At 35.5% G+C, this 13,185-nt stretch overlaps 1 protein-coding gene across 3 annotated transcripts in view; it reads right to left on the bottom strand.

Annotated features, from left to right (window-relative positions):
- LOC150107593 (uncharacterized) overlaps positions 1-13,185 on the bottom strand; it is a 279,745-nt gene that overhangs the window by 107,715 nt on the left and 158,845 nt on the right. For all 3 annotated transcript variants that reach the window (XM_090391408.1, XM_090391406.1, XM_090391407.1), the window contains exon 8: positions 9,346-9,418. In XM_090391408.1, coding sequence (XP_090247534.1) covers positions 9,346-9,418 — 73 coding nt within the window. The remainder of the gene's footprint in view (positions 1-9,345; positions 9,419-13,185) is intronic.

Genomic DNA, 13,185 nt, shown 5'->3' with positions numbered 1-13,185 from the left:
GTAGAATTTGAATGTAAAGAAAAGGCTCAAGTGTTGTTCATTATTCATAATAATGATTAACACTATAATCAACACCAAGAGGAAAAAAAATACATTTATTAAACTCACTAATATTTTGCTGGTTTTCTACCCAGCATCATCAGAGAACAATGATAACTGTCACAGGCAGTCACTTTGTAGTTATCTGACCCATAGAGGGTGTCATGTAAGGACATTAGGTGTCAGTTAAAATTTAAATTGTTTCTACAATTACTTTGTTCAGTGCTGTGTACCTGTCACAGTTACCATTGTGCTCTGGTGATGCTTGGTAGAAAACTAGCAAAATATTAGTGAGTTAAATAAATGTATGCTTTCCCCTCTTGCCATTCGTCGTAAGAGAGGCTGGAGGTAAATGTCAGCCCAAAGCAAGATTTTTCATCCTGTGGATAGGATTGTTGGTGATTGAGAGTAGGTTATTTATGTATAAGAGAAAAAGAGGATAAGTGATAGAACTGAGCTCTGAGGACTCTGGCATTGGTGACAAAGCTTGAAAAGAGAGAGAGGGTGCCACCCACCATGACATGGAGTAAATAACCAGAGAGAAAGCTTGCTATCCAGTTACAGAGGAGTGGCAAGTAGACCAATGAAAGGCAGTTTGAAAAGCAGGTCTTGATCCCAAATATGACTGAAAGCCCTGGAAATATAAAGGGCAAGAGCACACATTTCTCTGAACTTTTCCATGGCACTTGTCTAAATCATTTTATCTAAAATTCATAGAACAGCCTTTTCGGTGAATCCAACAAGTAGAAATTAATTTTGAGACATGCGGCAATAACGAGGCACTTTTTATCTCATCATCATCAAATTCCTGACATTTAACCTCAGGGAGTGAAAAAGATATTATGATAGTACTACATGAAAAAATAACATCATTATTAACTTCATCAACATTCCTCTAAATTAACATGTTATCTGTCAACAATCTAATATCAGATTTTAGATTTCTGTCTTGTAAGGCACTGTTTACTATCAATCCACCTATATCATGGTCTTCCTCTGAATCATTTTCCTACATCCTGGCAAAAAAAAAATATTTGTTTTGCTAATCTTTCCTCTCCAACATGACCATGCCACCTGAGATTAGCTCTGTTCATACATTCCAGAATGCTAACAACATCAAATTCTTTCCTAATATCCTCATTTATTTTGATACCACCACCGAAGCTATGTGGTCACTCCCCTAATTTTTCTGTGGTCTACCATCTCTATTCAAGTGTTTTATTTCTAACCCAACTCTCAGATCCATAATTTAAAACTGGTTTGAACACTGTCTTGTATATATCTAGTTTAGTGTTTTGGCTAAATTCTCTCTTATTCCATATAAATTTATTCAACTGACCTCCTAACACATCAGCTTTGCTAATTCTGTTGTCTCTTGTCATATTTGGAGCATCCATAGCTCAGTTGGTATAGACGAAGCCCTTTGATCCAAAAGACCTGGATTCAATTCACATCCATAATGAGAGGAATTTTTTGACTAAAGGTGAGTTAAATGGTCTTATACAGAGATGGAGGGTTTTTGTCAGGAAACTCAGGTTTTTTTCATCCCTTGAAACAGGCAAACTGGTCTCGTGAACACTCGCACACACACATCTATGGACATAAATACTTACAATAGGACAAGGAAGGCAACGGGAAACCACTTTGTTCCATAATCATTATTCCATAGTAAAGTTGCATATTGTTATCCCCCCCCCCCCCCTGCCTACAACCAGAAGGTTTAGGATAGAAGAAGAATAATAAGGAATAGGACTGGGAAAAAAAAAAAAAAAAAACCTTCAATGCTAAAGATCAGAGAACATTCAGATCTGCTGCTTGGAACAGAGATTACAACTCTGACTTGAGATTTTTATCTTTCAATAATCAAGTTTACTCTCTTCCAGCTATGTGTTAGGAAATTTTCTGCATAGTCAATGCAGACTAGATTGGGAGGCCTGGTTGGCCGAGTAGTTAGCATATCCACTCTCCAACCAAAAGGCTACAAGTTCGAATCCTGCCATGGGCATGGATGTTTGGGAGTGTCTGTGAAAAAATACTAGTGGTGGTGGTGGGCAGCAGATGATGTTGGTAGTTTCAGTTCACTGTAGTTGGTGGATTGAGTAGTGGAGACAGAAAGCTGTAGAGCAGGTGTCCTCCCCCAATGAGTCTTTGGACTCCTTGGAAGTGACGCATAATAATAATAATAATATTCCTCTGATTAAATCCATTCATTGCTCTAGATCAGTGGTCGCCAAAGTGGTCGATATAACATTGTTAGGGGGTCGATGGAAAAATATAAGAGATGTATTGTACGGGTAATATTTAATTCGGTTAACTTGGATTACCTCCATCCTGAATGACAATGCAATTAAGAGTGAATCGCAGGAACAGTGACATGAATAGGACCGTAAGATGGAGCAAGGTCATGAAAATAGTTATGGAGGCAAAATGACGTATTTACCAATAAACAGATGTCTGTGGTTCCTGCTTTGCCGGCATGGCGGGAACGAGATTGCAACACGTGCGCGGTTGCTTATTTACTTATACTTACATGTATTCGATCCCAGTTTCATTTTTGCGCATCGACATACAAGTGAGCGTTAACAATGTTCTAAAATTCATCAATATACATATTATAATCCACTCGTTATCCATTCATGAACTAAACTTCTCTATGTTGAAGAGTTGAGTGGGACTGGTAGTAATACCAGTGATATTACTAGTGATAGTAATAGTAATATAATAATATATACTATATTATACACACAATAAACACTGTAACTATAAAACAAACAATCTAAAAACTCACATAAGCGTCTTTTTTTGCTTGTCCTATTATAATTACGTAATAGTAAAATAGAGGGGGTCGATAAAAAGTCAAGAAACTCTTAAAGGGGTCGAAGGTCAAAGAAGTTTGGCGACTCCTGCTCTAGATGGAATTTTAAGAAAGCCAATTAGGAAAACTTTACCAGAGACTTAGAGAAATGTATCTGCTTTATCCTTTCTACTTACAAAACCTACCTACGATCATTTTGTTGGAGCAGTTATATCAACAACTTGTCAACAAGAGGATATCAAAAGGATTAGATTCCAGGCTTGGATGAACATAGCGACTTACTATGTCATGATTTCCTTATGAGTGAGGATTCTGCGGTTGCTGTAGACCTTTTCTAGTTTGGACACTTCAAAAAGTGTCCAAAGATGACTGGAGACTGTAGATTTCAAACACTCAAGAAGAAAAGCATGGAACTTTTTACGCAAGCTAAGCTAGACTATATTAGAGTCAAGAAACAACCTGAAGTTACACCAAATGTGATTACCAATCATATCGTATATATTTCAAGATCTATGAATGATAGAACACATACAAAACTTATTAAAAGAGAATTTAAAATCAATTTAAATCAATTTGCCTATCAGAATTTTCAAGATCATTCTCTGTTGAAAACATTGATTTAGCATTGAAAGATGTAAAACTTGGAAAACAAATCCCCAAAATATAGCTTGCAAAATTCTTTCCTGATATTCTAAAAACTAAAATCCTATCAAAACAATTTAAGAGAACAAAATCATTGCTTTACTAAAACCTTGTAAACCAAAGGATCAACCCCAGAGCTACAGACCCACTGCACTACTTAGCTGCACATACAAACTCCTAAAAAGGCTTATTTTCAATAGAATTAATCGCATCATCATGGATCCAATACCTACAGAACAGGCAGGTTTTAGGCCCAACCACAGCTGATGTGATCAGATCCATCTTTGTGTTTGTGCACATGCGGCAGCCCTACAAGAGGATTTGAATAACTTAGACAGATGGAAAAATGCATGGGGTGTCAGTTTATGCAGCAAAATGTAAAGTCTTGAAGTTTGGGATACATCGATGGGAGGCAGCATACTTGATTGGAGGAGCTGTACTGAGGAAGTAGGGAAGACAAGAGATCTGGGGGATGATGATTGATAGAAAACTGAAATTCAGGGAACATATTGCAAAGGTAGTGAAGGTAACCCAGAGGATTGCTGCAATACTGAGAAGGATGCTGACCTGCAGAGATAAAAGAGTTATCATTCATTGTATAAGATCCTGATCATACAACACAGACTATTTTCTCAAATTTGGTCCCCAGGATTTGAAGGGGGTAATTAACTGTGGAAAGGATACAGAGGTGGATAACAAAGATGGTTTCAGGACTGTACAATGTTAGTTATGAGGATCGGCTGAGAGAATGTGGACTGCAGAGTTTGGTAGATAAAAGAAGAAGGAGAGGTGATATGATTGAGACTTTTAAACTGTTGAGAGATAGTTACAGGGTTGACTGGGGAGTTCTTTCGCTTGGTGCAACAGTGGGAAGGAGTGATGACAAAGGGGCCATCCCTGGAAGTTGCAAAAGGAAGCTGTGAGCAAGATAATGAGGAGTAGTTTCTTTGCATGGAGGGTGTTCTAACTTTGTGTTTCCTAGGAAGGACCTCCCACAATGAGTCTTTCGACTCCGTGGAGGCGTGAATAATAATAATAATAATAATAATTGAGTTACTTACTGAAGTATATATGTTCTGAATGAATCACAATTTATGACACAATTCACACAATGTAGAAAGTCGGGTTGCACCTAACCCATAATTGTATACTGCCAGTATATAATATAAAAATTTAAATTTGTTTTATTTTACATTTTTTATAAACATTTTAAAGAATGGAAAAAATATACAAAAAAAAAATACTAATTTTACTATTTTTTTTTACTATTGATTTTTTAATTTTACTATTATTGTATTTAATTTTAAATGATAACATTAAAAAATAAAAGTACAGTAAGGCCCCCATATCTGCGGGATTTGGTTCCATCATCTTCTGCGGATACCTGATAGTAGCGAACCACTAGTGAGACCCAGATTTTTGCATATATAGCAAAATTAGAGCAGGAAATTATTAGTAAATTGACTTAGTCTCATGTGCTAGGACTGTAGAGTTCTTTAGTGAATATGTTATGTAGTTAATATATAATGTATACACTAAATTGTATGGCTAAATAAATAATAATAAAAAGAGTTATTTTTTTATTAAATGAGGTAATTTCTAGACTACCACTTCACCCGTACTATCCAGGGATGCTATCTACCGTTTAGGCACACATTCCATTGCTCCTTGATAATAATATTACATATTTATTTAAAATTATCATGAAACAATTTTTACTCTTTAGAATCTACAAGGAGCAATGGAATGTGTGCCTAAATGAGGTAGAAAGCACCCCTGAGTAGTACGGTTGAAGTGGCAAACCAAAAATTTGTCTCGTTCAATAAAACTTCGTCTTTAGACAAATAAAATTTAACCTACATAATAATTATGTAGAACAAAATGAGAAAACATGCTAATGAAAATGCAATTGTTAATAAAATCTTAACATTTTTATTCTTATTAGGAGGAATCAACTAAGATCAGAACACTTCGTTGTGTTCAGCTACATATTTGTTCATCTTCTGAATCTTTGGCCGTCTGCTGCTTGTTTGCCTATTGAGCAAATGATGTGGATGGCTGAAGATCATCGATAGTAGAAGCTTTGTCGACTTTTTTTAAAAACATTGTTATCGGAAGCTGCCATTTTTGTCTCTTCAATTCAGTAAACAGGTTCTGCAAAGGTACCAAAGCTTCTGTTATTGTGCGAGTAATTTTTATGCTGCGCTCCATCACTGAATCATAATTCATTATCTGTTCCTTTAATGTTTGAGCCGTTCGAAATATCGTGGCCAATTTTTCGAATGACCAAGCTGGCGGTTCTTGTTCACTTTCATCCTCATCGTCATCTTCTTCAGTAGAAGATTTGGTAAGATCTTTAAAACTCCTCGTTAGCGAGTACTTCACGATGTCCATCTATGTAATCATTCAATTCTTCTTCTGTCATGTCGTCAAATCCCTCTCCACCTATTTTCTGTGCTGTGTTAATTATCATTGTTATCTGTGAGTTAATATCAGCGACGTCTTGAGAAATATGAATGGCATCACTCCACAAATTCTTCCAACATGCAGTTACCGTTTCTGGTTTCAATTCGTCCATTGCTCCCTTGATGAATACAATTGCATCTGCAATTGCGAATGATTTCCAGCATTCCATGACTCCAACATCAGCAGAATCCTCAACCATTGCACGAATCATATCGAAAACCTGCCCAGCATATGAGGCTTTGAAGCATCTAATGACACTTTGATCGAGTGGATGAAGCAATGAGGTCGTATTAGGTGGGAAGAAAACCACTTGAACATTTTCATCTTCAGTGACTAGTGACTCAGAGTGCCCTGGAGCGTTGTCTATTATCAATAAAACTTTAAGTGGCAATCCTTCCCTCTCAAAGTATTTTTTCATCTCCGAAATAAAACATCGACGGAACCATTCTGTAAATAACACAGCCGTAATTCATGCTTTCGAATTTGATTGCCAAAAAACAGACAACTTTTGTTTTTGTTTTTAAGGGCACGTGGGTTCTGTGCTCGGTAAACAAGGCCAGGTTTAATTATATGACCAGCTGCATTGCCACAAAGTACCAGCATCAATCTGTCCTTAAATGCTTTAAAGCCTGGTACTTGCTTCACAGTTTTATGAATGTAGGTCCGTTGGGGCATTTTCTTCCAAAACGAGGCCGGTTTCATCACAATTAAAAACTCGCTTAGGATGATAACCTTTCTCTGCAATAATTTTTTAAAATTCTGCTGGAATCAATGCAGCAGCTTTCTCATCAGCCAATGCAGATTCTCCTGTAATTTTTATGTTTTTAGATTAAACCTAGTTTTGAATCTATGCAACCAGCCCTTGCTTGCTGTAAATGACTTTTCTTCCTCTTCTGTTTCGTCTGCGGCTGCATATCTTCATATAGGATCGATGCTTTTTGCCGTAACATGTTACCGTCAATAGGAATCTTTTTTCTTGTTATGTCTTCCACCCACAAATTCAAAGTAACGTCTTATCATGCACTGTACCTGTAACTTTTGCAGATTTGGGCGCAATGGGAAGACTGGCACGAATTTTTTCTTTGTTCTTCAACACTTCACGTATCAAAGATTCATTTTTATTACAGATCTTGGTAACAGTTTGCAATTGACTTTTTTTCTACTTCAATCATATTGATAATCTTTGATTTTTCGTTAATACTGAGCACTTCATGTCTTCTCTTTGGTTTTGAAGCCATTTTTAAATTTTTCACATTTTATTTCTTGAATTTAAATGCAATTTTTAATTGCAATGACAGACAATTGACTGCTTTCTTTGACAATTCGAGTAAAACTAAACATGAACAAACACGCAGGTTTAAGTCCATGTGCCTTAGCAAAACAAGCATGTTTCGACAAGTTTTCAGCCTGCACATATGCATGTTTCAACCGGCGCGGTGCTCGACCGTTTCACACGTTTCTTTTGAACCGCAGATACGGAGGGGCTACTGTACTTTCATACTTTACTATATGCAGTCCTGGTTGGCTAAGTGGATAGTCCTTCAGATCTCTAATCTACAGGTGTGTGTGTGGGGGGGGGGGGGGTTCAAATCACACAGTGGCATAGATGCTTGTGAAAATTTTTAGTACATATCCAAGAAGAGCACCGCACTAAATAAAAGCCTGAAGGGACTTGAAAAAATTCTCTGTTTGGTTTTTAGAGAAGAATCTGTGGCTTGTATATCACTTGTGTTACTATACATGTTAGGGATTCATAAAAAAATTATATATATATAACATAACAAATCAGTGGAGGCCTGAATAATAATTTCAGTCATGAATACTTTAATAATTTTTATCCTGTTGAAATAAATGCATTCTAGAAACTATTTGAGTCTGAGAAAATATTTTTGAATCTCAAAACAGAGAATATTCCACAAGAGTGGAAAGAATATATGGAAATCCCATTGCACAAGGGTGGTGCAAATACCATTGTATCCAACTATCAACCAATCAGTATTTCAGGAGTGGTGGTGAAGATTTAGGAAAAGTTGGTTTGGGCTTGCATTCAGAAAAGGGTTGAGAGAGAATCCCTACTTTGCAATGAACAGCATGGGTTTACTAAAGGAAGGTCATGTTTTAGCAACTTGCTCACATTGTATAAAAAATATTAATGTTATAATAATTGAACAGAACAAGAGGGAATGGATACATCATGATATTTTATTTTGCTAACGATTTTGACAGAATATAGGATGAAGACTATTGCATAAATTGGAGAATATGGGCTTGGATTCTAAAATATTAGCATGGATAAGAGGATGGCTGACTGGCAGAAATCAAAAAGTGGTGTAAGGGGGGAGGATGTGAGTCTGGATTAGTCCTTGGTCCACTGTTATTTAATGACATTGAGAAGGATTTGTCATGCGACATACAACTATTTGTTGATGATACAAAGATAGGTAGGGTAATCAGGAATGCAGATGATATGTAGTACTTGCAGAATGATTTGAATAGGCTGAAATTGTGGGCATAGGAAAATGGATGTTAGTAAATGTAAAGTGATGCATTTTGGCAAGATTAGATATCCAACAGAGTATTATATTGGTGGAATTATGATAAAAGAAACTGACCAGGCTAGGGATCTTGGAGTGTTAGTAGATAGAAAGTTGAAGTTCAGGTGCCATGCAGCAAAGATCAAATACAACTCAAAAGATAATTGCAATGTTGAAAAGCACTTTGACATGTAAAGATAAGGATGTCATTTTACTTCTTTACAAGGCCTTGATAAAACCTCACTTGGACTATTGTGTGCAGGTCTGGTCTCCTAGTTTCTGTGATGATTCTGATACAGTGGAGAGGGAGGGAGAGAGAGAGAGAGAGAGAGAGAGAGAGAGAGAGTGTGCAAAGGAGAGCATTAAAAATGATATCAGGATTGTGGAATATACTGATTATCAAGACAGACTGAGAATTTGTAGACTGCAGACACTACTAGCAAAAAAGGAGAAAAAGGGATGATATGATTGAGACTTACAAACTTCTGAAAGGGTCATACAGGATTTCAGTTGATGGAATTTTTCATTTTATGGAGAATGGGGAAAGGACAAGAGGGCATCCATGGAAGTTGAGAATGAATGCTGTAAAGAAGAGGGGATTAGGGCTAGATTTTTCTTTCAGAGTAGTGTGTGATTGGAATGAATAATTGCACACATAACATCTAATTGCCATTAGATGTTATGTGTGCAAGCAGTGTGAATAAATTCAAGAACAATATGATAACTGGTGCATGTAGTATGTGGCCTCCCTTGATGAGTCCCTGACTCCCTGGAGGTCTCTCTTAATAATAATAATATTTTATCATGTAATTATAAAATTCTAGAAAAGTAATTAATACACAAACTTACAGGAATTTCAGACAACTCATTTGTCCACACAAATTCTGCTATATCAGGATCATCTTCAATCATAGCTGGCCACCTTTGAAAATAAAACTACTTATTTAATGTAATAAAGAATCTTAAAATTTCACATAAAAATAATGTCTAATATTACCAATATGCAGCTTTTTCTGTGAAAAGTCACATAGCAATAAAATAAAAAAAGTGATGTCTGCTTATTTGTTCCATTTTTTTTTCCCCAAGTGGATAGCCAACCAAATCTTTACTTGGCCTAGTGATGTTTTAATTTGTATGTCAATGATATAGGAAATGATTTAAGAGGAAATATTCATAATAAATAGAAATACTTTTCTGGTTATTTACTTTCTTTTTATCTGTTTATTTATTTTATATTATCTTTAATAAATCATTATAGTGAGAATTTTCTCAATCTACCATTATAGTCAGCACTCCACAATCATATTATTTTAGATACTGTTACACCTGATATCTTAAGAATGTAGAATTCTCAGCTATCATGGTGTAACATGAGGAATAAATAAATTAAAAACCGTGCATAAAAGATAATAGATGAATTATTTAAAAGAAAAAGAAATATTCTTGCATCCAATAAAATATATATAATATAAAGGTGTTTGTTGAACTAACAAAAAGAAAGAATATATTAATGTTGTAATATGATATAAAAGAGAAAATTTAACTAAATAAGAGAGAAAAGGATTAGTCATAAGAGATGGTATGTGAGAGGCTAAAGATTAAAATATTAAGTAAATTCATAGAGAAATTTTGGAAAGGGGATTAAGTTAGAGGCTAGCAAAAGAAAAACAACAGACTATCGCTCAGGGGCGATTCCCGGATTGAGACATCGTTATGGGCTCGCCGACCAAAGGATGTTTGGCAGAAGAACGCCACCCTAATTGGTCGGTGAAGTAAAATCAATTAAGGGGCGGGGAAAAGAAGTTAAAGAAGGCACCGTTAGGAGAGCAGGTATAAAAGGGTTGGAACCCCCCACACACACATGGCTTTTTTAGACTTAGGAGGCTTTTAAGACCTTTTTGGCTTTTGGTTTTTGGTTCTGTTCCAGGAGAGTTCTTCGCAAGCTCCTTCGTATGGGTTTCACGGTGTTTTCCTGAGTGGTGAGATTGGAGTTATATCTCTGTCGTCACAACACGGAAACAAAAGTGAGCGGAATTTCAGTTCCGTATTTCCTATGTAAGAAGCATATAGTTCAGGAAAAGAAAGCATATTCTTTGTGTTTCAACTTCAGTGACAACCACGAAAAAGGGAAAGCTGTAAAGAAATCAATATCCACGTTGCGAGTTGCGCAGCCATTATTTAGACGATTCAAAGTGTGTCCCGAATAACGAAAGGTAAAGACCATGTAGGCATAGTTCAATTCAAAAGGGAACATAGGAGAAGCAGATTATCGGAGAGGTTATACCAGGATACTTCGATCAGAAAAAGATGGAGGCCCATATGGAAAACTCAGGAAAGAAAGGTACAGTAAATTATATCTCGTGTTAACTAAGATTCGTCTGTATTAGTTATCATTATTCTAATACTGAACTGTTGAAGTGACCAAGAAAACAATATTAGGACTTTAGTATCTGACAGAATATATTGAAAGTAAGCTAGCTAGTGTTAATGTTATATGAGTAATTAAGTGTCCTGAGAATTTTGCATGTCTATTATATTGTATAAGAAAGTTTAAATGTCATAGTTATGTGTTAGTGCAGTAAATGGTTTAGTTAAGATACTTAAGTTTGGATAGTTAAATAGTGTGAATTAATCTTATATGTCCATGTCATATGAAGTTATGTGTTGATTGTGTATGGCGGCATGATCGTAATACCCATTATAGGATCATAGCTTAATTATTTATGATAAGCTAATGTCAATTTGTAAATATTTAGTATAGCATTGAATTGAGTAATAACTAAAATTTCAATTGTACCATGTTAAAGAATTTAATAAACCTTTTGTCCAATGATAAAACAGTTGTCTGAAATTGCTGTCCAATGCACCACTTGAAAAATTACGAACCTAATCACGCGGGAAATTAATGTGTTAAGAAACGAGATAAAGTGTCACGACTGCAACATTACACTTTCTGACATATTTTAGTTCTTTCTCCTTGTTTTTGCATATAATATCTTAAACTAAATGTCCCAAAAGGCGCAGTATAATACAAATATTAGGGATACTAAGGGGAGAAATAACTTAGATATTAGTAAAAATTTTGGTGATATCACGAGCATAGATAAGAGGAAATTACTAGTTAGAATAAAAATCATAAAATGGGACACAACAGTACCAATCTTATGCCCTATTTCTTCATCCCAAAAAAAAACCAAGGCAACTAAATCTGAGTAGAGTGATCTAGATATAATCATATTAAGATTATGTCTGTCATAGCATTCCAGTATCTGTATTATGAAAGTTGAACTTCAACTCTGTCTACTTGATATCGCTTTTGGTTCGATAGTTCATCAGTTTCTTAAAATGAAGTCCATTGGCCTCTTAAACTTCAAGCTATTTTGGCTGTAAAATCCAAACAATCCAACCCAAGCCAGCAGTGAAAGTCCATTATATAATACATAGCCTATAATCTTTTCACTCCAAAGTATATTACTAGATACTTGACAACAACAGACTGACATCCAATCATGTATTCATAATACTCATCACTTTGAATTTTCCTGCAAGAACTCCATATGACTCTCTCCAGCTTAGCACTGGATACTTCATTCAATCAAATAACAATAGCAACAACCAGATACCTCAATCAAACCATTCCAATATTAATGACAAAGCATTATCATTGATACTAGAATGACATCAATGGCCAAAGAATTAAGTCCTATGGTACACCACTGGTCACCCTCATTGTCTTAAACTCTGCTTCTCTACACATTACTTTCCCATATTCATCAGTATCAGTGAGCTGTCCTCTTATTTATGTCACCAGCTTATTTTCTATCTCTATCTGCTCCAAATCTACAAGATCATTTTATACAGTATTCTGTCAGTGTTATTTAAAAATTGCAATATCATTCCCTTATCCTCCAGTTTATCTTCTAATGGCTTCTCAAGTACTATGAAAAGTCAGTAAAAGTTCTGTAACAAACTTTAAGTCTACAATGAGGTAGTAAATAGTAGAGAATGCAAATTGAAATTTCTCATATGTGCAATCTATATTCTCTAATTTCTTGCTAGATAAACTTGCAACATAGCAGTATGCAAACATGGTCCATTTTGTGCATGTTATATTCCAAAAATGAACCACATCTGTTCATGATAAAAACTTAGTGCATCACTTTTCTTTTATATTGCATGAAGGATCTGTGTGCATGTGTGTGTGTGTATTGTGTGTGTTATTTATCTGACATATTGGATAATCACCAAGTGGTATTTTGCTGGAAGGTTTGTGTAGTGGTAGAATTGTGTGCTTGCAGTGTCTGGACTTGTTTGTTTAAAAAATAATTAAACTTAGAGTGAAGTATAATAACTGGCAAAGGAAAAATGTTGGCGACTCTGTCTTTAAAAAGTTTAATTTTGATTATATAAATCAAGTGGATATTAAATCCAGCATTATTTCAAATACGAATTCAGAAAGTATGAAAGCTTCGTACAAACCTTTGAATAGAGAGTTTACGGGAATACACTCCGGCATTTACAAGTTGCCCTAGTGCAAACCTTATAGGAGACATGATCGCTTTGTCCAAGAGTTCATATATTTGCCTTCAATTGGTCCATTTAGGTCCAGAAGGTGAATATATGGATGCTTAGGCAAAGCAATCATGTCTCATATAAGGTCTGTGCTAGGGCAACTCGTAAATGCTGGCA

Source organism: Typopeltis vanoorti, chromosome 4 (assembly GCF_054136105.1).
Source record: "Typopeltis vanoorti isolate ZY-2024b chromosome 4, IOZ_Tvanoo_1.0, whole genome shotgun sequence".
NCBI lineage: Eukaryota > Metazoa > Arthropoda > Arachnida > Uropygi > Thelyphonidae > Typopeltis > Typopeltis vanoorti.
Note: the sequence above shows the minus strand (reverse complement) of the source record. Positions and strands in the feature narration are given on the sequence as shown.